The 26,736-nt window shown below is 37.3% G+C and overlaps 1 protein-coding gene across 2 annotated transcripts in view; it reads left to right on the top strand.

Moving 5' to 3' along the window:
• The window catches only part of GUCY2C (guanylate cyclase 2C), an 82,396-nt gene that overhangs the window by 28,092 nt on the left and 27,568 nt on the right, over nt 1–26,736 (top strand). For both annotated transcript variants that reach the window (XM_047065800.1, XM_047065798.1), the window contains exons 7-15: nt 720–837; nt 3,271–3,406; nt 10,084–10,169; nt 12,606–12,717; nt 19,316–19,397; nt 22,499–22,604; nt 25,448–25,510; nt 26,082–26,153; nt 26,620–26,724. In XM_047065800.1, the coding sequence (XP_046921756.1) occupies nt 720–837; nt 3,271–3,406; nt 10,084–10,169; nt 12,606–12,717; nt 19,316–19,397; nt 22,499–22,604; nt 25,448–25,510; nt 26,082–26,153; nt 26,620–26,724 (880 nt within the window). The remainder of the gene's footprint in view (nt 1–719; nt 838–3,270; nt 3,407–10,083; nt 10,170–12,605; nt 12,718–19,315; nt 19,398–22,498; nt 22,605–25,447; nt 25,511–26,081; nt 26,154–26,619; nt 26,725–26,736) is intronic.

The raw sequence follows: 26,736 nt of genomic DNA, 5'->3' as shown, positions 1-26,736 counted from the left end.
TCTTGAGATTAAATCTTCTCATTTGTAAAATGAGAATAAAGATACTCACTTCATAGGAGTGCTTTTAGGATTAGATGTGATAATATGAGGAAAATATTCAACCTAGTCCTCAGTGCATAGATGTGTTCACCTACTGTTTGAATAGTAAATGATGGTCATCTTAGTTATAGCAGTTCCAACATGTTAGATTCTTTGCATATTAAAACATTCAAATGATTTGGAAGCTTAGAAACCATATGACTTGCAGCACAATCTCAGACAGTATTGAGGGTCCACAATGTGCCAAATATCACCTAGGAGCTGAGGATACGAGGATCAATACACTAATATCAAGTTGCTGGCAGTGCTAGAGAAAATGTTTAGTCTTTCTTAAAGAAAAGAAAGATTCCACACATAAACCAAAGGTCAGTAAGCCTTGAAAGCGAGCTGTAGCTCGCATGTCCAGAGCCTAAAAAACTCCCTCAAAGAGGTATCTGTGTTCTGATCTTCCTTTCCACTTGTGTATGTGAATGACAGCTGCCTAAGCCCTCTTACTCAACTTAGCATGTTAGGAGAAAATAAACCTATCTGGGGGAAAGCAGAAAGTTTTTCAGGCTACTGGAAAAAAATGTTCTAAACTATTTCTAGGCTGATGCTATAGTTTGTGGGAATTGTGGAAGCTCCATATCTGGTTTTGGAGGAACCTAATTTTCATGAGGAACTTGTGCTTCTTAATACAGTAACGTATACTTCGCGGATAATGTCACCGCCCCAGACTATATGAAAAATGTCCTTGTCCTGACATTGCATCCTGAGAATTCCACTTCAAATAGCTCTTTCTCCAAAAGTTTATCATGGGTAAGTTTCATGGGTATATATTATTCTTTTCTTTGTCAAGGGTAATATATTATTCTCCTATGTAGGACCCAAATTCTAAAGAAAGCAATTTTTTTTTTTTACTCTCATTCACTCAACAGATATTAACTGAGACCAACTACATGCAATAGCAGGATTACTGATATTAAAACTCTTACTATAGGGGCGCCTGGGTGGCTCAGTCGGTTAAGCATCCGGCTTCGGCTCAGGTCATGATCTCATAGTCCGTGAGTTCAAGCCCCACGTCGGGCTCTGTGCTGACAGCGCAGAGCCTGAAGCCTGCTTCGGATTCTGTGTCTCCCTCTCTCTCTGCCCCTCCCCTGCTCATGCTCTGCCTCTCTCTGTCTCAAAAATAAATAAAAACATTAAAAAAAATTTTTTAATTAAAACAAACAAACAAACAAACAAAAAAACCCTCTTACTATAGGTCACTGTGCTGGGCTTTGGGCCAGCACGACAATGCACACTCTGTAATATTGGAATGGAAGTGACGATGTGGGAAGACAGGAAGAAGCCCCACTAACTTAGGGAAGGTAGAAACTAAACAGTGTACCTAAAGCAACTTTCTGCTGGGGCTGATATCAAAATTCTACCTTTAAAGATATATATTCCTAGGTTAAGACATTGTCCTCTATTATAATTAAGTTGGCCATTGTTTAAACTTGTCCAGGAGAGTCATGTTTATTCCTCTTATCCAGCATTTCATCTGGTTTAGCACTGATTCCAGAAAAAGGAAGAAAGAAAGAAAGAAAGAAAGAAAGAAAGAAAGAAAGAAAGAAAGAAAAAGAAAGAAAGAAAGAAAGAAAGAAAGAAAGAAAGAAAGAAAGAAAGAAAAGAAAACCTCCAATTGGACATTAAATCATGGCCACCTTATTATAATACAGGGGCCCCTGACCCTAATACTCCATTAGGCCTTGTCAGTCACTATACCTTAGCTTGATTAAATTCATCAAATGTATTCTGCCCTCAGAGTCAGTTGAGAGCAGGTTAGGACTGGGAAGAAGAGGGAAGAAGCAGTCCCGAGGACCCTGAACAACCTTGGGATGGCAAGCCATGGGCCAGACCTGAAGAGCTATAAGGGAAGTTGGGTACCTTGGGGAGTACAACAGTTTTTTCCTAGACTAGAAATTCTAAACCCTCTTTTTCACAATGCTGCAAAAATTTGGAGCTGCAACCACTTTGGGAGTTGGGTTTTTTTTTAATTTTTTTTAATCTTTATTTTAATTTTTGAGAGAGACAGAGACAGAGCATAAGCAGAGTGGGGAGAAGAGAGAGAGGGAGACACAGAATCTGAAGCAGGCTCCAGGCTCTGAGCTGTCAACACAGAGCCTGATGCAGGGCTTGAACTCACAGACCACGAGATCATAACCTGAGCCAAAGTTGGATGCTTAACCTACTGAGCCACTCAGACCCCCCGGGGATTGGGTCTTAACTGGATTCCTTTTATCTCATTAAATGATGATTTCAGCAAAAGACACTGAAACCAATGAGAGGCGTTTTATTTTTTCTTTTTATATTTTCCAGTGAATACACTTCTGTGTGTAATATTCAGATATCACTCACGCAGCTTCTAGGCTCTGTTGAAAGTGTGATTCTTAACAGGTGGACAGTCCAAAATGGCCAAGCTGACAGAATTCACTTAGTCTCAGGGGGCACAAGACTTTTAATCCATAACCCAACTCTGTGAAGATAGCAACTGTTGAGAATTGTTTCTAAAGCAGGTTCAATGGTATCCAATCAAAACTCTTCCTGTTCTATTCAGGGTACTGAAGGGCAGGGAATTGTTTTTCTTTTTTTTTTTTTTTCCAACGTTTATTTATTTTTGGGACAGAGAGAGACAGAGCATGAACGGGGGAGGGGCAGAGAGAGAGGGAGACACAGAATCGGAAACAGGCTCCAGGCTCTGAGCCGTCAGCCCAGAGCCTGACGCGGGGCTCGAACCCATGGACGGCGAGATCGTGACCTGGCTGAAGTCGGACGCTTAACCGACTGCGCCACCCAGGCGCCCCAGGGAATTGTTTTTACTGTTGTTCTCTTTTACTCTCTGTGAAAACATTAAAGTACAAGCAAGCCTTTTTTTCTGTACAAAATCCCATAAGAATTATGAAAATGTTGCCTGTTGTTCTTCCTGGTTGAAATAATAGATTTCACCATCATGGGAAGGAAGTACCTCCCTAAAGGCAGTGTTTCAGGTTTATTGATCCCAAGGAAATGCAAAATTTTGACACAAGGATAATAAAAGAACCCTGGTTCAAGGACATATTTTCCAAAAGATTACTTTTACTACCACCCCTATAATTCTCCTAATATCCCTTTACCTTTCTGGTTACTCTGCTGACCCCAAGAATGTTTTGTTCCAGGTTCAAGACCAGAATCTCTTTTTTGGGACTCAAAAGATTTTTCTTTCTCATTCAGGCAAAAAATGACTTTGCTCTTGCCTACTTGAATGGAGTCTTGCTCTTTGGACACATGCTGAAGATATTTCTTGAAAATGGAGAAGCTATTACCACCCCCAAATTTGCTCATGCCTTCAAGAACCTCACTTTTGAAGGTACTGGTCTCCTAAGAGCAAACAACAGCAGCAACAAAACTTACACTTTACAGAAAGCTGAAGAAATATGGGCTTTGTGGATGGACTTAGGGAAACAAAGAGGGGGGTTGGCAATAGATGGATCAACAGCTAAATAACTTTGAACTTGGAGGCAAACATCACTGCATAAATTTTGGGGTTGCTGTTCTCAATATCTTGGACCCCAGGTGATGCTTTAGGATTTCAGAATTTTTCAAACCCAAAGAAAGGGCAAATGGCTTGGACTTTGTATTTATAACAGGCTCATCACAGGGCATTTTGGGCAGTGATGTCCCGAAAATGCTTAGAGACTAGGAAGAAGAGAAATCTCTGCCATTTGATTTTGGTCCTTCCATATCTCCTTTCTATCATTTAGGGATCTGGGACCCTGTGTCACCACTCAAACTACCATAACCTCTCATAACAACACCATCCCAAAGCTCCCAACACATGTTCCTGAGTGTGAAGTAGCATCTTATTGTAATTTTGATTTACATTTCCCTAATGATTAGCAATATCAAGCACCTTTTCATGTGCTTATTGGCCTTATCGGCCATTTGTATATGTTCTTTAGAAAATGTGTCTTCAGTCCTTTGCCCCTTTTTGAATTGAATTGTTTGGGTTTTTTGTCTGGATATTAATAGCTAATCAGATGTATGATTTGCAAATATTTTCTCCTATTTTGTGAGTTGCCCTTTTACTCTGTTGATAATGTATATGTTTGCATATGTTCTTTAGAAATTGTCTCTTCAGTCTTTTGCTCCTTTTTGAATTGTTTTTTTTTTGTCTAGCTGTTAATAGTGAATCAGATATATGATTTGCAAATATTTTCTCCTATACTGTGATTTGCCTTTTTACTCTGTTGATAATGTCTTCATGCACAAAGTTTTTAAATCTACATGAAGTCCAGTGTGCCTAATTTTTCATTGGTTGCCTTTGCCTTTAGTATCATATCTAAGAAATCACTGCCAAATCTAATGTCATGAAACTTTTGCTCTGTGTTTTCTTCTAAGTTTTATAGTTGTAGGCCTTACATTTAAGTCAGGATGGATTTTGAGCTATGTGGCTATCTAATTTTCCCAGCACCATTTGCTGAAAAGACTCTTCCCCCCCATTGAATGGTCTTGTCACCCTTAGTGAAAATTATTTGACCATATATGTAAGGGTTTATTTCTGAACATCCTATTCCATTCCATTTGTGTATACATCCGAGTTTATGCCAATACCATACTATTTTGATTACTGTAGCTTTGTAGTAAGTTTTGACATTAAGAAGTGAGTCCTTCAGCTTTGTTCTTCTTTTTCAATTGTTTTGGCTATTTAGCATCTCTTGAAATTCCATATGAATTTTAAGATGGCTTTTCGTATTTCTGCAAAAAAAAATTATTGACATTTTGACAGGGATTGCATTAAATTTATAGGCTGCTTTGGGTAATACCGATTTCTTAATGATATTAATTCTTATATTACATAAACATGGGAAGTTTCCATTTATTTATATCTAATTTCTTGCAGAAAATTTTGGAGGTTTTTTTTGTACAAGTCTTTCACCTTGGTTAAGTAAATTCTTAAGTATTTTATTCTTTTTGATACTATCATAAATGGAATTATATTCTTTTTTATTGAAATATAGTTGACACACAATGTTACCTTAGTTTCAGCCATATAACATGGTGATTCCACAAGTCTATACTTTATGCTATGCTTGTCACAAGTATGCCTACCATCTGTTACCATACAACGCTATTACAGTACCAATGACCATATTCTCTATACCTTTGACTATACATTGACTATATTTCCTGTATCATTTTTCGGTATGACCTGTTCATTCCATAAATGGGAGCCTGTAACTGCCACTGGAATTGTATTCTTAATATCCTTTTCTGAATGTTCATTGTTACTGTATAAAAATGCAACTGAGTTTTGACTGTTGACTTTTTATCCTGCTACTTTGCTCTTTTATTAGTTTTAACAGTTTTTTGTGGAACATTGAAAATTTTCAACATATGAGGTCTTATCATCTGTGATTAGAGATAACTTCACTTCTTCCTTTCCAATTTGGATACTTATATTTCTTTCTTTCTTGCCTAAGTGCTCTGGCTAGGTATTCTAGTACTACGTTTAATAAAAGTGGCAAGAATGGGAATCCTTGCTTTGTTCCTGATCTTACAGGAAAAGCTTTCAGTCTGTCACCATCAAGTATGATGTGGTTATGGGTTTTTCATAGATGGATTTTATTATGTTGAGATAGTTTCCTTCTATTCCTAGTTTGTTATGTTTTATCATGAAAAAGTATTTAATTTTGTAAAATGCTTTCTTTTCATCAGATTGATAAGGTCATGCATTTTTTCCTTCATTCTGTTATTTGTGGTATATTATCAATATAATATATCAACTTTCTCAACTTTTATATGTTGAGCTATCCTTGCATTCAAGGAATAAATCTTACTTGGTCCTGGTGTATATTTCTTTTAATATGCTGCTGAATTCTGTTTGCCAGTATTTTGTTGAGGACTTTTATATCAGTGTTTATTAGGAATATTGATATAGTTTTCTTTTCTTAGTGTCATTTTCTGGCTTTGATATCAGATATCTGGCCATATAGAATGAGTTAGGGAATGTTTCCTCCTCTTCAGGTTTTTTTTTTAAGTTTGAATTTGAGAAGTATTGGTGTTAATTATTCTTTAAATGTTTGTAGAATTGATCAATAAAGCAATTAGATCCAGATTTTTTTTTTCTGTTTGGTCAGGAGATTTTTGATTACTCATTCAATCTCCTTACTACGTATAGATCTATTCAAATTTTCTATTTCTTCATGGTTTAGTCATGGTAAGTTTTATGTTTCTAGAAATTTGTCCATTTAATCTAAGACATCCAATTTGTTGCTATAGAATTGCTTATAATATTTTTTTTGTAGAATTGATAAGGTCCCCAACTTTCATGTTTTATTTTTGTAATTTGAGTCATTTTCTTATCTACTTAGCTAAAAGTTTGTCAATTTTGTTGCTATTTTTGAAGAACCAACTTTTAGTTTCATTGACTTTTTTCTGTTGTTTTTCTCTTCTGTATTTCATTTACCTCTGCTTTAATCTTTATAATTTCCTTCCTTCTGCTAGCTTTGGGTTAAGTTTGTTCTTCTTTTTCTGGTTTCTTAAGTTGTAAAGTTAGATTTCTGACTTGCATGTGTTTTTGTTTTTTAGTGTAAACATTTACATCTTTAAATTCCCCCCCCTTAACACTGCTCTTGCTGTGTCCCATAGCTTTGGTATTTTATGTTTTCATTTGTATTTGTCTTTAGGTTTTCAAATTTTTCCTTTGTGATTTCTTCTTTGATCCATTAATTGTTTAAGAGAGTGATTTTTTTGTGTCCACAAATTGGTGAATTTTCCAGCTTTCCTTCTATTATTGAATTCCGACTTTATGGTCAGAGAAGATATTTTGTAAAATATCTGTCGCTTTAAATCTATTCAGACTTAATCGTGGCCTAACATATGGTCTATCCTGGAAAATGCCCTATGTGCATTTAAGAATAATGTGTATTCTATTGTCGGGTAGACAATGTGTATTATATTGTTCTGTGTTTGTCTGTTGGATCTAGTTGATGTATTTGTTCAAGTCTTCTATTTCCTAACTTCTTTTGTCTTGTTATTCTATCCAGCATTGAAAGTGGAATATTGAGGGGCACCTGGGTGGCTCAGTCAGTTAAGCGTCTGACTTTTGATTTCACTCCAGGTCATGATCTCACAGTTTGTGTGTCCAAGCCCTACACTGGGCTCTGTGATGACAGTGCAGAGCCGGCTTGGGATTCTCTTTCTCCCTCTATCTCTGCCTCTCCCTCCCTCTCTCTCAAAATAAACAAATTTAAAAAAAAGTGGAGTATTGAAATTTTCAACTATTATTGTAGAACTGTCCATTTCTTTGTTCAATTCTGCCAATTTTTGCTTCATGTATTTTGGTAGTCTGTTTTTAAGTGCATAGATGTTTATAATTATTATATCTTCTTGCTGTATTGAAACCTTTATTAATATACACTATCCTTTTTCTCTTATAAACTTTTTTAATTTAAAGTCTATTTTGTCTGATATTAGTATATCCACCGCCACTCTCTTTCAGTTACTATTTGCATAGAATATCCTTTTCCATTGTTTCTCTTTCAACCTATTTATGTTTTTGGATCTAAAATGAATCTCTTATAGATATCATATAGAATCATTTTTTTAAAAATACAGTCTTCAAATCTCTATCTTTGATTCTCCAATCAAAATAAAATCTATTTTATATTTAAAGTAATTACTGAGAAGAAGAGATTTGTTTTTTTGTTTCTCATTTGTTTTTTTTTTGTTTGTTTCTCATTTTCTGCATTATTTTCTTCTTCTGTGTTTAGTTGATTTATTCTGTAGTGAAATGTTTGAATTCCTGTCTTTTTTTTTATTTATATTCTTTAACTATTTCCTTTGTGGTTGCCATAGGTATTATGGTTAACACTCTAAGATTATTACATTCTAATTTGACTTTATACCAGTTTAACTTCAATCACATTTAAAAAAAACTCTACAGTTTTAGGAGTACCTGGGTGGCTCAGTCAGTTAAGCATCTAACTCTTGATTTCAGCTTGGGTCATGATCTGACAGTTTGTAGGGTCGAGCCCCACATCGGGCTCTGTGCTGACAGCACAGAGCCTGCTTGGAATTCTCTCTCTCCCTCTCCCTCTGCCCCTCTCCAGCTTGAGTGCTCTCTCTCTCTCTCAAAATAAATACATAAAGTTTGAAAAAAACTCTATAGCTTTAATACTTCCATCCCCATCTTTTTCAGACATTGATGTTGCAAAATTACATCTTTATACATGTGTGTCCAAAAATGTAAACTGTGGATATTTTAAGCATTAGTGTCCTAAATTATGTCAAAACCAAAATGTAGCGTTACAAACCAGTTATAATAAAGCTAGTTTTGGGACTAATTTTTAAAAACACATTCATCCCTTAAATCATGTAGAAAATAAAAAATGGAATTACACACCATTGTTATAATAATGCTACATGTTATAATTGCCCATGCATTTGTGTTTATTGAGATCTTTATTTCTTCATATGGCTTTGAGTTATTGTACAGTGTCCTTTCATTTCAACCTATGGGACTCCCTTTAGCATTTCTTGCAGATCAAGTTCTAGTGGTTACAAACTCTTTTGTTTATCTCGGGATGTCTTACTTTCCCCCTCACTTTTGACAGACAGATTCATTGGATAAAGGATTCTTGGATGAAAGGTTTTCTTTTGGCATTTTGATCAGCCCACTACCTTCTGGCCTTCAAAGCATCTAATGAGAAGTCTGCTAAAAACCTTATTGAGTATCTCTTGGATGTGATAAATCACTTCTCTCTTGCTGCTTTCAAAATTCTCTGTCTTTGGCTTTTGTCAGTTTGATTAGAATGTGTCTCAGTGTGGATCTCTTTGAATTCATCCTATTGGAGTTTATTGAGCTTCTTGGATATTTATATTCATGTATTGCATCAAATTTGGGAAGTTTTTGGCTATTATTTCTTCAGATATTCTCTCTACCCCTTCCTCTCTCTTCTTCTTCTGGCACTTCCACAATGCATATGGTGGTCTGTTTGATGGTGTTGCACAGGTCCCTTAGGCTCTGTTCATTTCAATTTTTTTTTTCTGTTCTGTAGACTTAATAATTTTCATTGTCCTATCTTCAAGTTCACTGATTTTTTCTTCTACCTGCTCAGATCTGCATTTGAATTTCCTTAGTGAATTTTTCATTTCAGTGATTGTACTTTTCAGTTTTGGGATTCGCTTTTGGTTTCCTTTTTAGGTTTTCCTTCTCTTTATTGCTATTTCCGTTTTGTTGATACATTATTCTCCTGGCTTTATGTATCTCTTCCTTAAATTCTTTGAACATCTTTAAGACAGGTGTTTTAAAGCATTTGTCTATTAAATCCACCATCAGGTCTTTTTCAGAGATAGTTTCTGCTGGCTTATTTATTTTTTCTTTTGATTTGGGCCACACTTTTCAGTTTCCTACTATGCCTTGTGATATTTTTGTTGAAAACTGGACATGTGAAGTTAATAATGTGATAATCCAGGAAATCACATGGTATATGAGAAATTTTCACTACTTTAGTAAATATTCTTAGCAAAAACTTTTCACTAATAATTAGAAGGATTTATTGGCTGATTATATTTTATTTCATCCTAAATGCAATGAAAAAAATTCCCTTCTAACTAAATACTAATTAGCATCTCTCTCAAAAATATCCATCAGAGAGGGGTGCCTGGGTGGCTCAGTCGGTTAAGCATCCAACTCTTGATTTCAGCTCAGGTCATGATCTCATGGTTTTTGAGTTCATGCACCACATTGGGCTCTGTGCTGACAGCATGGAGCCTGCCTGGGATTCTCTCTCTCTGCCCCTCCTCTGCTCATGCTTTCTTTCTCTCTCTCTCTCCACCCCCCCCCCCGCCTCTCTCTCTCTCAAATCAATAAACATTAAAATAAATATCCATCAGAGATCTCAGGGCTAGGAGCCAATGGAGATTCCTTCTGATTAGCTCATTAAGACAATCTTTCAGTAAAATAGGGCAATTTGAACCTATTTCATACCTTCTGTCAAAAAGTCAAAAATAACCTCTTAACTTTTTCTGATTTTACCCTAGGGCATGCGGGTCCTGTGACTTTGGACAACTGTGGGGATATTGACAACACTATGATGCTTCTGTATACCTCCGTGGATACCAACAAAGTATGTCTGACTTCTTATCAGGAATTTGGGGTGAAGTGACTAGGTGAGGAAGGATAACTACAAGGCAAGTGATAGAAAAGGAATTAGAGAAGTTGTGTTTAAAAATCTGCAAGTTATTTTTTTCAAATTCACAATTATGCCCTACTTGAGACTGTATTCTTTAAGCATTTTGGCCCATAGACCTTATTTAGAATATCCATACTCTATTGACTCTATATAAGATACTTAGCCAGAATATATTGATATAAATACCAGACTGTTGATGGGATACCAATTATAGGATGACACTTCTGTCCTAAGAATTGTTTATTCATTTCCACAGCTAAAAATTTCAATGAAACATTCCCTGTTCTCTTCATCTGAACTCATAAAAATCATTAATTGTGCAATATTTCTGGCACAAGCCATCCTATAATGTCATGTTTTTATTCACATTATATGTATCTTTTCTCCTCACCTACATATAGGTTCTTTATTTTTTAAAGTTTATTTGTTTTGAGAGAGAGCAGAGCAGAGCAGAGAGAGAGCAGAGAGATTCATAGAAAGAATCTCAAACAGGCTCCACCCTGTCAGCACAGCATAGGGCTCAGTCTCACAAACCATGAGATCATGACCTGAGCCAAAATGAAGAGTCAGAAGCTTAACCAACTGAGCCACCCAGGCACCCCCATGAAGGTTCTTTAAAGAAAGGGAATGGGTCTTACTTTTCCATGTTTCCAGTGCTTGCTTAGCTTCTTATCTGGAATATAATTAATGGCTGATCAGCATTTAATTTAAAATCAAAACACCTATCTGTATGTCACCCAAAATTGTGCCCATCGCAAACTATGAAAGCCACTGTTCTAGCCAACCAAATGGTCAGTAGAAAGTATTTTTCTTTAAGACATTGTGTCCTCACATAACTAGGAATCTAAGACAAAGAGTTATTCATTTTTTCATGTAATTTTACAATGTGATCATTATGACATCTTTAAGTCATACATTTGGCATATACGTTGACCCCCCCCCCTTGTAAAAGATATCTGTAATGGGAAATATGGAAAGCTAGAGAAAAGATGTCCAGATTGAGAAAGTTAAACCAGAAATTTGAGGGCAGCATTTCAGAAAACTACTCCATAGTTTACAGTTACTATATAAACCTTTAATATAATGCTATATTTCATGTACATTTCATGGGAGTACCTTTAGAAAAGTGTCACCAATGCTCCAGTTATTATAGTAACTACAAAGATAACTATACTCCCCTCTAAGTTATTTGCACCTAATGATTCCTTTGGAGAGAAGTAAATACATGATGATCCTACATCATCCTCATAACTGCTCTTCAATATAAAAAATGTTCTGTACACTTACTCTCTCTGAAGGAAAATCTAGCTGAATTTTTCAATAAAGGTAAATCTAGTTGAGTTTTCCAATAATCTAGTGCCAGCAGTTGTGCTGTATAATATGTATATACAGGCAACCAGGGATTAATTCTCAAAACACAGGGATATAGATAAGCTATTCTGTATCCAGAGAAAGCCTCAATAGAAAGTCAATGTACTGTACCCGAATGTTAGGATATTTACTGTCCTCAATATATGCAATTATAGATCATACTTTCAAGTTAAAAGTATATTTCTACTGCTCTGCTCTGTCTCTCTCTCTCTGTCAAAAATAAATAAACATTAAAAAAATTAAAAGTATATTTCTAAAGATGTAAAACTTTTGTCCAGAAAGTTTTGAGGGAATGGTGTTGAATTTAGAAAGATGGTCATTTTTCAGACGTCTTTTACAAAACCGACTCCATATATGCAGCAATATTGTAAGGATATATTAATATATCCCATTGGTGGATTGCTTGAAAAAGAAACCTTTTCGTTTAGAAGCCTAATTAGTATCATGTACAAGACAGCATATTAGAGCAAAAGGATAGAAGATATTTGAAAAGTATGTAATTGATAGAATTTAAATGCAGCATTATTTCAGAGCCCCTTGACCTATATCAAAATAGATAATGGATTTTACCTGTGGTGCATTTTCTCCATATATTGTTTTCAAAGCAACCTAATATTGTGGAAAACATTGGTGCTTCACTTGTCATGTGACTTAGAGTTAACCATTAATTTCTTTTGGTCTCTCTTTTAACATTCATAAAATGAGAGGCTTGAACTAGTTCTCTAAAGACGCCAAGATTCTATATTGGGTAGGAGTTACTCATACAATGTATGATCATAAAGAAACAAAATAATTGACCCACATGGAGCTTAAAGCTACTTTCATGCTGTGAACCAATAAGTGGATGCTACCTAGCTAGCTCCTGGCTGCAAAACATTACCTTGTTTCATTGAGAAGTGTTACTATGAAATTCAAATGTCAATGGGTAGGACAGTCTCATCAGAAGTCCTAAAATGTCTTTTTCTGTTCATCCTTCTTCTTTTTCATGCCCTGGCACAGTACAACGTTCTATTGACCTATGACACCCATGTAAATAGGACTACTCCAAAGGAAGAAACCCCCACATTCATCTGGAAGAACCACAAACTTCCTAATGATATCCCAGGCGAGGGTAAGATATCCTTTGGTGAATTTTCTTTCCCTGAAATGGCTTTTCTGGTAAGGTAAGCACATTCTATGGTTTATACAATTAGCCTGTTTTTATTTTTTCGTTTATTTTGTTTGTTGTCTGAATTAGATTTACTAGGTTTGTAAAATGTGGACTCCCCTTCCCAATGAATGATATTACAGTTCTAATTAAATGCTGAAGCTATCCCTATTCTAATTTAGCTATACCTCTCTTTAATATGTGTCCTACCTAATCACTGACAAAAATTAACCTATAGAAAATTAGTTGCAACAATTGGCAAATGGAACACAAAGACATATATTCTTAATGCCACTTACTCCGTTTTACTGCAATAAACTCAAAGTATACATATTTCAGCAAGAAACACATGATGCCAGCAGCCATCAGTCATCAGTGAGCATGGCTTCAAAAGTCTCCCCCCCATTTCCTCACAGGATATATACTTGGGTTATAATGATGATTACCCATCTAGTTAAGATGAGATCCTATAATATCATGGAAAGCCCTAACATGACTATAACTTCACCCATGCAACTTCCGATGTGACCATATAACATTGGCCATCACTGTATAGGGCCAGCTAAGTATCTCCTGGGCAACAAAGTCTCAGGACAGTCTGGCTTAGCCAAGGATTACTACAATAAATAGTAAGTAATTTCACATTACTAATCTATTTTTAGGGAAAAAAAGTTTAAATTTGGACAAATATTTATGCCCAAGATGCAAAAAAAAAAAAAAAAAAGTGGAAACAACATTAATAAAATAATTTAGAAAACAGTGATACATTCATAAATGGTACATCATAAACCAATTAAAATATTTACAAAGAATTTTAAATGACATGGGAAAACTCACAAGGTAAATTAACAGGAAAGTGAACAAATTTTTATTTAATAAGATTCTATTCTTTGTAAAACTATGTTAGAAATAGACTGTAAAGAAATATGCTAAAATGTTAACAGTGATAGCTTCTGAATAATAGGATCCTAGGAGAATTTTTTTTTTTTGGCCATTTTATGTTTTTCTTAATTTTCCAATTTTTTCCATGACTTTGTATTAATTTACCATTTTTAAATACTAAAAAATAAACTATAAATATTTGTCTCCCAGCCCTGTTCTAATAACCAGAAACTGAGGTCAATAGGACTTAAAGAGAAAAGTTGTGTTTTGATGTACTTGCTTGTGTTAAAGTTCTTGCTATATTTTTAGTCCTCTTGTGTTCAATGAGTCATATATGGTTAAAAATGATCCCTGTGTTTTTATTCAGTAGCCATATGCAGTTGACTAAAGCAAAGAAGGATGTGGGAAGTGGGGATCCCATTCTTCTAAACAATAAACAACCCCGAACTGACTTCAGATTTACTGCTATCGTTGCTCTTTTTGAAAGTTTTTATTTTGATTCCAGTTAATATACGGTGTTATATTAGTTTCACGTGTGCAGTATAGTAATTCCACACTTCCAACATCACCCTGTGCTCATCATGACAAGTGCTGTCCTTAATCCCCATCACCTATTTCACCCATCCCCCAGTCTCTCCCCTCTGGTAACCATCAGATTGTTCTCTATAAGTAAGAGTCTCTTTCTTTCTTTCTTTCTTTTTTTCTTTCTTTCTTTCTCTCTCTCTCTCTCTCTTTTTCCCTTTGCTTTTTCATTTTGTTTCTTAAATTCTACGTATGTGTGAAAGCATATGACATTTGTCTTTCTCTAACTTATTTCATTTAGCATGATACTCTCCAGCCTCATTCATGTTATTGAAATGGCAAGATTTCATTCTTTTTGATGGCTAAATATTCCTTTGTAAAATACCACTTCTTTATCCATTCATCAATTGATGGACACTTAGGCTGCTTTCATATCTTGGCTCTTATAAATAATGCTGCAATAAACATAGGGCTGCATGTATCCCTTTGAATTAGTATTCTTATATTTTGGGGGGTAAACACCCAGTAAAGTGATTGCTGGATCATAAAGTAGTTCTATTTTTAACTTCTTGAGGAACCTCCATACTGTTTTCATACTGTTTGCATTCCCACCAACAGTGCATCAGTGTTCCTTTTTCTCCACATCCTCACCAACATTTGTTGCTTCTTGTGTTCTTGACTTGAATCATTCTGACAGGTGTGAAGTGATATCTTATTATAGTTTTGATTTGCATTTCCCTGATGATAAGTAACGATGAGCATCTTTTCATGTGTCTGTTGGCCGTCTGGATGTCTTCTTTGGAGAAATATCTGTTTGTGTCTTCTGTCCAGTTTTAATTGGATTAATTGTTTTTTGGGTGTTTTATAAGTTCTTTATATATTTTGGATACTAACCCCCCATTCTGTAGGGTTGCGTTTTAGTTTTGTCGATTGTTTTCTTCACTGTGCAGAAGCTTTTTATTTTCATATAGTCCCAATAGATTATTTTTGCTTTTGTTTCCCTTGCCTCAGGAGATATATCTAGAAAGAAGTTGCTATGACTGATGTCAAAGAAGTTACTGGTTGAGTTCTCTTCTAGGATTCTTGTGGTTTCAGGTCTCACATTTAGGTCTTTAATCCTACCCAAAATAATAAGATAAGATACCTAGGAATAAACTTAACCAAAGAGGTGAAAGATCTGTACTCTGAAAATTCTAAAATACTGATGAAAAAATTCAAGATGACACAAAGAAATGGAAAGACATTTCATGCTCATGGATTAGAAGAACAAATACTGTTAAAATGTCTTTACTACCCAAAGCAGTCTATATATTTAATGCAGTCGCTGTCAAAATACCAACAGCCTTTTTTACAGAGGTAGGCCAAACAATGTTAAAATTTGTGTGGAAGCAGAAAAGACCCCCATACCCAAAGCAATCTTGAAAAAGAAAAACAATACTATCATTGCTTTTTAAAGTTGATTTCTTTTCATGAGCAAGCTTTTTAAAATTATCTGTAGAACCATCTGCAAGCTTCCTAGGTTTAACCACACTTAACTTTTAAAATGTATCTCTTGGGGCGCCTGGGTGGCCAGTCGGTTAAGCGTCCGACTTCAGCCAGGTCACGATCTCGCGGTCCGTGAGTTCGAGCCCCGCGTCAGGCTCTGGGCTGATGGCTCAGAGCCTGGAGCCTGTTTCTGATTCTGTGTGTCTCCCTCTCTTTCTGCCCCTCCCCCGTTCATGCTCTGTCTCTCTCTGTCCCAAAAATAAATAAACGTTGAAAAATAAAAATAAAAAATAAAATGTATCTCTTTTCTCATGGATTTCTGCAACTCTTTACTTGCTTCCTTTGTAACTTTTTGAGTTACAACTATTTTTTTCTTTTCCCTTAATTATAGCCTGTGGTAACAATGTCAGCTTGTATTTTTAATATACTTCCTTAAGAGTTTTGGGGTATTTGGGTTATTCAATAGAAGGATCTGTGCTTTATAAAATGCTCAACTTCTCAAAAAGTAATTTTTGGGAGAACTCTCATTATTTACCTAAGAGACATCACATTAAATATTCATATTACAGGGACATTGTATCATCCTGGGCAACTTCACTTCATCTTCATTTAGCCAGAAAATTCAGTTAGCCAGAACTTTTCATTACTCAACTGTTACTACATTTAACTTCAAACTTTATAAATAAAGTAATTCAATCTTTCAAATAGTAAACAAGATTTCATCTGGTCTTTTATCTGGGTACACAACTGCCAACTAAGTGTCAGAATGTTTCAACTGAGATAACACTATCACTATGCTTTCATTCATTCTACAAAGATTTACTTAATGCCAGGAAATGTTCTAAACCATCATCATCTGCCTCCTGGGTTACAATAACATCCACCTGACTCCCTGCTTCAGTCCTGCTTCCTGCCCACCTCTAGTCTAACCAACAGTGCCACCAGAATGAAAGCATGGATCCAGTCATATTGTTGCATTATTGCTAACACTCAATTGGCAGCTCTACCTTACCCATAGAATAAAGTCTAAATGACTTATTACAGCACAAAATGTCCATTTATCTTCTTACTTCTCCAGACTTATCTTTCTTTCATCTTGCCTGAAATCCCTTCCCTACTCCCTCAACCTCCTCCTATTTCCTTAAAAAAATGGTGGGAGGTGGTCTTGCAACCTCGTGCCCCTGTGTCTTCAGTGATGCTACTCGCTCTGATTAAAATGTATCACTCCGCCATACAACTGGTAAACAGCCACTCATCTTCAATATTTAATTTGAATTTCATCTTTTCTAAGCTTTTCGTAGCTTCCCATTGATCTTTCCCAAATCCCACCAGACTTCTAGCATAGAATTTATATCACACTTATTGGTTTACACATCTTTTTAAACCATATACTGTGTGAGTGTAGGGTCTATTCTTTATTCATATCTGCTTGCCCAACTTAGTGCCTTAGAAGAGGTGGAGGGAGGAAGGAAGGAGAGGGAGGGAAGGAAGGAAGGAAGGAAGGAAGGAAGGAAGGAAGGAAGGAACAATATGAGATAACTATAAATTCATTTCTACTCAGCACTAATCCACCCTGTGTTAATTTCAGTCAATTTACTTCTCCAAGTGTTAGTTTCTTCCTCCTTCAAATCAGGACATCTGTTAACTAACTCTAAGATTCTAACTATCATATGACTGTGGGCTTATAAAATCATTCTACCTTCACTGTAAATGGAATTAAATAGAATGTGATAACCACAGCAGCAGAAGCTTGACCTTTGAACTAATGTAATACTGTGACTTGACTAACTTAAGCAAAACTGAAAAGTATGTCGAATTAACAACTGCTATAGTTAAATAGTATATAGTATATTTAAATATGGTGCAGTGAGATGTTCATACTGTAGGGGGCATATAGGAATTGAGATGGGCAATGACCCAGCGGAAGCTCCCCCTAGTCCCTCCAATTCATGTTCTAGTCTAGGGGGATGTGTAATCTTAGTAGACTGATGAGTAGAATCATTGATGAGTAGAATTGTATTTCTTGTATTGACTTCGTTTTTTGTGTGGAATTGGAGAATGATGGCAATGGCAGTGGTGGCTAGGTGAGGGAAGTGATGATTACAGTAATAAACAGAATTCACACAAACGTGCCCATACTGCAACTCCAAATCCAGAGTACTAATCAGTTTCTTCCCTGATGAGAACAGAAATCCAACGCTCAAATTTTCACTGTTGTAGGTTTTCCCTTAGCAGAAAACAAGATAACAAGCAGAAGCAACATCCTACATTAGCAGCAAAGCATAAATTCTTCAACACCACCCCTTATAAAAAGCATGGAGAAAATTTTAGTGACGAAAAATTCATGCATGTGATTTTTAAACCCAATAGTAGAAATATTCATAGTGGAAAGTGAGTGTGCCTGGTCCCGTCTCTGTCAACTTTGGTCTCTCAATCACTTCTGGCTTTAGTTTGTTGCATATTTCTAAGTAATATGCATATCTTTCTTGATTTACAAATATTTGCGGTTATCTGTTTATTTCTTGTACTGATGAAAGATTTAGTTCATCTTCACCAGCCCTACTTTTTTCTAACCTTTTCTCAATATAGCTATATATTTTTTGTCAATTCATTTATTGGATGCCTTTGTAGTTTTAATTAATACACATAAGTTTCTAGTATTATTCTATCAACTATATAAAAAACTTCTTGCTTCCCAACTTTTTAAGACAAAGATTTTAGTGACCCTATCCTTCCTTCTACCTCCTTCCTATCTCCCAGAGTCTCCTGTATTTCTCTTTAATTTGTCATAGTTGATAATATCTGTTTTGTACCTCTATGGAGCCCTCTGCCATTTACCTACAATTTGATTCTAAAAGTTGAAAATTGGTAAACATTTTCATCATTATTTATATAAAGCTAAATAGCACTCTGTCTATTGGTTAGAATCCATTCCATTTCCCCTTCTCGAACTGAATCCATTGTGGCATATATGAACCATGACTTTCTTGCACAGTTTTACTATTGCTGCTGTCCTTCTCAATAAAGCCTTGTTCCTTTGTAGATTCGGATTCTGCTTCAATGCTTCCTTGGGTTAGATCCACATTTTCCTGGGTTTCACTTACCCTTCTGTGAGTCTCTTAAATCCCTCCATCCTTACAGCTCCACCTACAACTAGTGTTCTAATAAATAAAGTCACTTACATTCTTCAGTGACTTCCCTCAATGACCTGGTAGTGCTTGGGAAGGACCAGCAGGCAACACTGTCACTTGGTATTCTACAGTGACTGACTTTTCTTCTGATTTGTGCTTGTTCTCTTTCTCTATGAGTCCTCCTTAGGTATATGAGTTCCAAGGATATTAGGTGGGCTTCCCACCAAAATTATCTCTGCACTGAAAACTATTTTATGTTCTTGTAACATTTGGTGATTCCCATAAGAAGTACAGTGAGCAGATTATAAGGATAGCTGGAATTAAACCACTTCCCCTGGCACATTCCAGATAATTTTCTTCAGAGACCACAGATACAGGACCTGAACTACCAATGAAGACATTAATAAAGATCAATATTTTTTTAAAAGTTTCTCCTTTCCCTTTCCTCAAATCAGATTATACAACTAGAGTCTTTGAAATGTTTTTATTCGCTCTTCAAAGATCCTTACTAATGCATTTTTTCACTGTCTTTTCTACCACAGGCCCTCAAGCCCTGTTGATTGCGGTCTTCACCCTCACAGGAGCTGTGGTTCTGCTCCTCCTCATCGCTCTTCTGGTGCTGAGGTACCTGTCACCCTCTTTGTTTCACTGTGCTCATCATCCAGAGAGGGAGGGAGCAGGAGAGGGAGAAGTCTGATGTCATCAATGGTAATATACATTCACAAGAAGGTTTCTAGACAGATCGAAGATCATGAAGGCATTCTGCATCAAAGACCACATCACGGGCAGAATGGTACTGAATAGATCACTTACAGCTTGGTGTCAGAAGGACCTGAACTCCTATCTAGCTCAGTTCTGTGACTTACTAGTTGTGTGATTTTGAGTGCATTATGATGTGTTACTTAGCTTCGGTATCCTCATCTGACCTGTTGTGAGAACTTGAAATAAGGTGTGTATAGTGACAACCATATAATGGGCACTCTATAGGTAGAGACAGCTATTCTGCTGTTTATTGGCATTTTGTGGGAGATTTCAAAGTCTCTATATGTTCAGTCTGGAAGAGTCCTTTGAAATCATCTACCTCCTCCTGTTTCTGCATGGGGAAAGGGACCCAGAAAACCTAATGGCTCGTCTTTAATCATACCACCAGGTAATGTGTAGGGCCAAGACTAGCAGCCAGGCCTTCTGACCATCAGTTCCCTGGTTTTTCTACTCAATTTGGACATATGGATTGCCCCGCACAGTGACAGAGGCATAATGTATACTCAGAAATATTTGTTGAACATATAAATGAGTGAGTGAATATCACACTACCTCTTAATCTGTGTATGTTAAACACACAAAACTTTCCATCATATTATATTGTCAGAATCACCCCCATTTCCCAACTGAACCAGATAACAATTTTTCTCTGTGTATCACACGTGTTGATCTGTGTGTCACTATACTTTCTCATGAGAGCATCCAAACTGTTCCATATCAGTTAAAGTTTTCTCCAGGAAAGGAAGTAGATTTCTCTGTTCAGTCTGAAGGCAGAATTTGACTCCTGTAACTGCATTACCCCAAATTTGAGATATATATACACATATACAGTGTATTGCGGTCATTTAGTTGAAGGTAACCAGAAACCACAATTTGAGGATAATAAATCCAGTCAATAGCAAGGTCACAATGTGGCAGTTGTCCTTCAGAAACCAAGTCCAAATGATTGTCAGCTTAAGATAGGGGTAAATCACAAGGTAAGAGACAATAACGTGCAGAAACAGGCATTTTCCATTTTCTTTAAACACAGGAGGCAGAGATAGGGTTTCCCAATGGCCAGAGCAGTGATGCGTCCAAATGAGATCTGGTAGACAGATGTTATTCACATAGTTCTCCATTACAGCTGCCTATACAAGAAAAGTAGTGAATGATTTATGGCATCCTCTGATTCAATATGGATGACAGTTGGCTCTCTTGGGTCCCAAGAGTCTTTGGGAATGCAGAGATGAGAGCCTTCAAGGCTATAAGACTACTTTGCCTCCAGGTCTTAGGATCATAATCATCGGTCAGTAATATACTATTTTATATGTACTTAATAGAGGAATACTCAGAAAAGCATAGGAAGAAAATAATCATTTCTGCTTAGGGGACATTAATAAGGGCACACGGATGAGGTTAAGAAGGTGAGTAGAAGTTTGTCAAATGACCACAAGCAAAGACAAACTCAAGGACAAATAGCTCAATGGAAAAAATTCAGATTCTAGAATCAGACACAGCAAGCATTGGAACTTGGAATACGATAGAGGTGATATTACAAGTCAATTGGGAAATGATATTGGCACAGTAGGCTTGCAACATGGAAAAAATGAAATTAAAATCCCCCAAAAAATGAAATTAAAATCCTACCTGAAACTATACACAAATATAAAGTTCATTCCATATGGATTATAAATGGAATAAAGACCTAAATGTGAAACTCAAACTTCAAAACTTAGAAGAAATTAATAGAAAATGACTTTGTGATCTCAACTAGGAAAATATTTCTCAGCTAAGGTAAGTTACAGAAGAAAAAAAATGAATGTGGCCATAATGAAAACTAAACTTTCTATACAATAAAGTTAAAATAAGCAATAAACTAGTGTTTGAAAAGACATTGAATCTCTCTAGTAGTAAAAAAAAAAATGGGGATTCCTGGGTGGCTCAGTCAGTTAAGCATCCGACTCTTGATTTCAGCTCACATCATGATCTCATGGTTTGTGAGTTTGAGCCCCACATCAGGCTCTATGCTGACAGCACAGAGCCTGCTTGGGATTCTCTCTCTCCCTGTCTCTCTGTGCCTCCCCTGATTACATGTGTGCATGTGCTCTCTCTCTCTCAAATTAAATAAACACCTTTTTTTCTAAAAAGAAAAGCTTATATTTTGAAAAAATGAAGCACAAAGCAACAATTAAATACCATTTCACATACATCATAATGGTAAAAAAAAAAAAACAGTTTAATAATACCAAATGTTAAGAATATGGAGGAAACAGGAATTCTAATGATGGGTGGGTCAGCTGGTGTAACCACTTTGGGAAATAATTTGTCAATATCTACAAAAAGTTGTGTTTCCTATAACCCAAGAATTCTGCTTTATCTATACTGTCTGGGAGAAACACTTTAAAAAGGTGATACTTTGAATGTTGAAATGCGTGTTACATTTTCTCTATGCTTTTCTATTTTCTTTATACATTTATTTTTTAAAGGCACAAATGCATAAGAGGAACTGGCTTGTTTAGGAATCTGGTATATTCTCTGGTGGCTTAAAAATTACCATTTTTGCTTTTCAAGCTTAATTTTTTTTTTTTTGTTTTTTCCTTACTGTTTCCATATCATCAGTTCAGATTCTTCATTATAGTGAAGAGCTGCCTTAGTGAAGGACCTGAGGAAAGGGGAGAGGAGGGGAAGGAAGGGGAGAGAAGAGAATGGGAGATGGGGAAGGGAAGATGGGGAAGGGGCAATGGGGAAGGGAAGGCAAGGGAAGGGAAGGGAAGGGAAGGGAGAAACACATCAGAAATCCTTATAGCTCCACTAATAGCCAGAATTCACCACTCTAAAGAATATGGAGTCACACCATGGGGCTAACCTGTCTCACTGCATATCTACCTGAGAATATCAGTGTTCTAAATTTCTCTTAGTGTTCAGAAGCTAAATGGCATGAATGTTAATAAAAAACCTATTGACTGGTTCTATTCTTTTCACAGAAAATATAAGAAAGAATATGAACTTCGTCAGAAAAAATGGTCCCACATTCCTCCTGAAAATATCTTTCCTCTGGAGACCAATGAGACCAACCATGTTAGCCTGAAGGTATGAAAGCTAGAGCTAGTGCAACTTGCCAGATATTTGACAAGACTGGTAGTGTGCTAAGAAATGGGCCAAGCAGGGATCATTTGTTGGAGAGTCTAGAACTTAGACATTTTCTAATTCTCAGCTTCCCATGTTTTCATTGATCCTCCATTGCCCTAACATAGACGTCAGGATAGAGAATTTGAGTTCCACTTAACCTTGGCTACTACTCTGCCCATCCTAAGGATGTATGGCTTATCTTGCTCATTGCTGAAGAATGAGGCCTCTGCTGATATTTGCCTGCCTTCTCCCTCAGCCAGGAAATATCACAGCAGCCAGTAATAATGCCTCCCCTTGAGTGCTGTCAATGCTGGATCCATATTATCTCATCCGCAGTGTTTCTGACAAGAAACTCAAGAGTTAAACTTTATCATAACTTTGCTGATGAGGGAACTGAACGATGTGGGGTTAGGAAACAGGTGCAGGAACACACACAGCTAATGAGCAGGATTACTGCCAATAAGAGCTGACGCTGAGCCCTTCTCCTGTGCCAGATGCATTGACCCGTTTCACCTTCGCCCGAGTCCTGTGAGGTTAACAGGTTAACTTCAGGAACATGGCCACAGTTTGAACCTAGTCTATCTCACTGTGAAGGCTGAGATCCTAAAACCTATCTTTGACCGTATTTTTATCAGAGTTTTTATACCAAAGCATACTAAGAGAAGAGGGAGACCCAGAACCTCCACGTGAAGAGATGAGTGGGGTCCCTCAGCCTTGGGCCAGGTCAGGTTTGTCCTTGGAGCCACCCTACCAGCTCTTGTCACTCCACCCAGCTCCTGCATGTTGTCTCCGAGAGCTAGGACCCCCTCACACTATACGAGGACTAGGTCTCCCTTGCCTCCAGTAATGCTCCTTCTCTGAACATCCTTCCTGTTGCATTCAGAAGCTCACACATAAAACTTCTATTCGCAAAGACCACTCTGTCACAGGCAAGTGTCAGGATAAAATCCACCTTGCAGTAATTCACAGAAAGGTACAGACAATCATAAGACTGTTGGGCTTCCCAAGAGAGAATTTTTGGATCTAAATGACTAATTGGAAGGACCCCCGGAGGGGAGAGGAGACCTCTAGAAGGAGCGAGTACTCCTCTGCTTCTTATGACACCAGCACAGGCTGCCACGTGCCCCACCTCTGCACACATCCAGCCATGCCTCCACTCCTCACAAGCCTCCCCCACTGTCTCAAACCTCACGCTTCATGTTTGTTCTTTTTGACGAAGCCTAAAATATTGTGTCTCTGTCTTCTTGAGGTGTAAGTATTCCTAGAAATATAACCCATCCATCCCTCATCAGACATTACAGAATTTTTTATGTGTTAATTCAATCAGATTAGCCCACTCATCTGGCTAAGGAGTATGTCTTTGGGACAATAAGTCTTTGGGACAGAATAGAGGTGATTCAGGGCATGCGGAGTCAGAGTCACTCTGAATTTCAGGAAGGCTGGGGAGCAGGCAGCCAGGAACTGGCTGTAAGGAGAGGTCTTCCAGTGAGTCATGTGGAGCAGGGAGAAAGCCCCAGGTGGTCAGCCAAAGTCAGCAAGAGGGGAAAATGCCACACCACCACACAAGCAGTGGTTCAAATCCTGTATATGCGCTGAAGACAGAGATAAGGAAACAAGACCAAGGGACGGGATGAGAAAGAGCACATTCCTGTACTAAAACAGAAAGGAAGAGAAAACCAAAGTAGCCAGACAAAAAGAGAAATCAGGAAAGTCAAAGGGATGAGTAACAGACGAAAAAAAAAAAATGAAGATGATGATAATTCATTTGAGGATAAAACACTTAAGCTTGTAAAACAATTTCACAAACTTTATTGCAGTATCTCTGTCAGTTAGGATTTCCCAGAAAAGTTACTAAGGTTCAAATAGTTTAAGTGACCTAATCAAGGGCTCAGTAAAAAGAATATGACACAAGACAGCAAGCTCACATACTGCTGTCTGTCCGTATGTGACACTTAGTGCCATTTAACCCTTATGTAGCTCATTTGTAAAATGAGAAGAGGAAGAGAAGACAACTGACATTTATTAATCTGCATTGTGCCAGGCATCATGCTTGGAATTTGATGTACTTTATTTCACTCACATTTCAAAAGGTCCTATGAGATAGGTTGTAACCAATATTATAATACATCACACGTTTTTATGCAAACCAAACTGAAAGAGGCAATAGTTTTCAATCTTTTTTCTGCCCTTGGACCAGAAGTCTGGCAGATCAAGAGCCATATCTAGCCTGTAGGTGTGTGTGTGTGTGTGTGTGTGTGTGTGTGTTTCATTTAATATTTAACATCTTTTCAAATTAATTGCCAAATATAAAAATTTTGGAATGGGACAGGAGAATCCACATTACCAGCTTCTTTTGACAAATCACATGATCTGGCAACTCTAGGCTGAACCCAGAGCTGCCCTCGTTAGACCCCCGGCCCAGTGTCCTCACTTGCATCGCTAACTGGGCCTGAGGCACGAGTTTGCAACTCAAGTGCACAACACACTTCCCTAAGAGCACCTGTCTATAGCTACAGGCCAAGATTCCCAGTAGAATGGGCCAGAAGAGAAGGAAGCAAAGGAAATCCCTGGCTGCAGTAGGCCACAAGCAGGGAGGTAAAGGGTGGAGGACCCAGAGTTAAGCTTGAGAAGCAGATCCCTGGAAAGAAGACCCTGTTGGAGAGTGAATGTGAGTAGTGACAGGGAGCCTGCCCAGCATGCTGTGAACCAATAGATAGGGCCCACCTGGTAGAGTCACTCTGCCTTTGGCAGTAGATGGGACAAGATACGAAGTTTCTATAATAATTAGCCTTTTCTTGTGCCAGATCGATGATGACAAGAGACGAGACACAATTCAGAGACTCCGACAGTGCAAATACGACAAGAAGGTGACTAGTCTCCTCTGCTTCTCTGAACTCTCAATAGGCTATGTTCCAGGCCTGCTGCCCAGCATTCCCCTGGTTCCTGATGGTAGCAGTGCAATGGTGGGGGCTGGCCCGAGGGGCTCTTCTTGGAGCTTATCACAGGGATGGGCAGGGCTCTGCTTCAAAGGTACCAAACTCACAATGGTGGGAAAATTGAAAGACAGATAGAATTTTTAAGAGGTGGTAGAGTGTAAGAAGGAAAAGAAAAAAATAGAAGAGTTCAGAGTAGTCCAAACTACCCTAGTGTTCTACTTTGGCGCATTGCAGTGGGAATACAACAGTCCCGTGTGGGACTTCTGTATCTTCTTTCCTCCCTTTCTCCCTCCCTCCCTTTTCATTTAGTTATTCTTAAAGAAACATTCAAACCTGAGCCTAGGCAGGCACTGGGCACCTAAGATATAAATATCAATAAAATAGTCACTACTCCCAAGAGCTTACAGTATGCTGGGAAGATAGACCCACAGCAAATTATTATAATATGCATATCGGTGGTCATGCTACAACATTATCTCCTTAATTCAATTGATCTTTGTAGCGAGTGATTCTAAAGGATCTGAAGCACAATGATGGCAATTTCACTGAGAAACAGAAGATAGAATTGAACAAGGTATGTGTCTCCTACTTGAAATCCTTAAGTGAGAAATAGCTCACTCCGTCTTGCCCAAGCACCAAAGTCTCCAGTGGCGCAAGATGTTATTGGGGATGGTGACAAATAAGCCCTCAGACCAAGAAATGGGTGACTATACTCCTCTTGGTTGAAAATTCTACCAGCAGAAGTGGAAGAATGGTGTTTGATGGTGTAAAACATATTAGAAATCTATTAGCATGTCCTGGAAAATGGCCCTGATAGGATTTGAGCATAGTCAAAGGTTCATATTCCAGTCTTCTCGCTGAAAAAAGCAAAACTGTTGAGTACGATGTAGCGTCAGTAAGAAATGTACTGACATTCAAATGTATCAAGAACAATACATCTTCCCAAAGACCTAAAACATGACATGTTTTATTAGCATATTAATTGTACTGTGGTGCTCCGTCCTGCCTGACTTGCTTTGTAAGTAAACATGTTATCTTAGTTGCTTCAGATGGACTATTACAACCTAACCAAGTTCTACGGCACCGTGAAGCTTGATACCATGATCTTTGGGGTGATCGAATACTGCGAGAGAGGATCCCTCCGGGTAAGGAGCCAC

The sequence above is a fragment of the Lynx rufus genome, unplaced genomic scaffold (assembly GCF_022079265.1).
Source record: "Lynx rufus isolate CCGP_SWC_20201006 ecotype Redwood Valley unplaced genomic scaffold, mLynRuf1.p SCAF_7, whole genome shotgun sequence".
In the NCBI taxonomy this organism is placed as follows: domain Eukaryota; kingdom Metazoa; phylum Chordata; class Mammalia; order Carnivora; family Felidae; genus Lynx; species Lynx rufus.
This window is presented reverse-complemented; position numbering and strand designations above follow the sequence as displayed.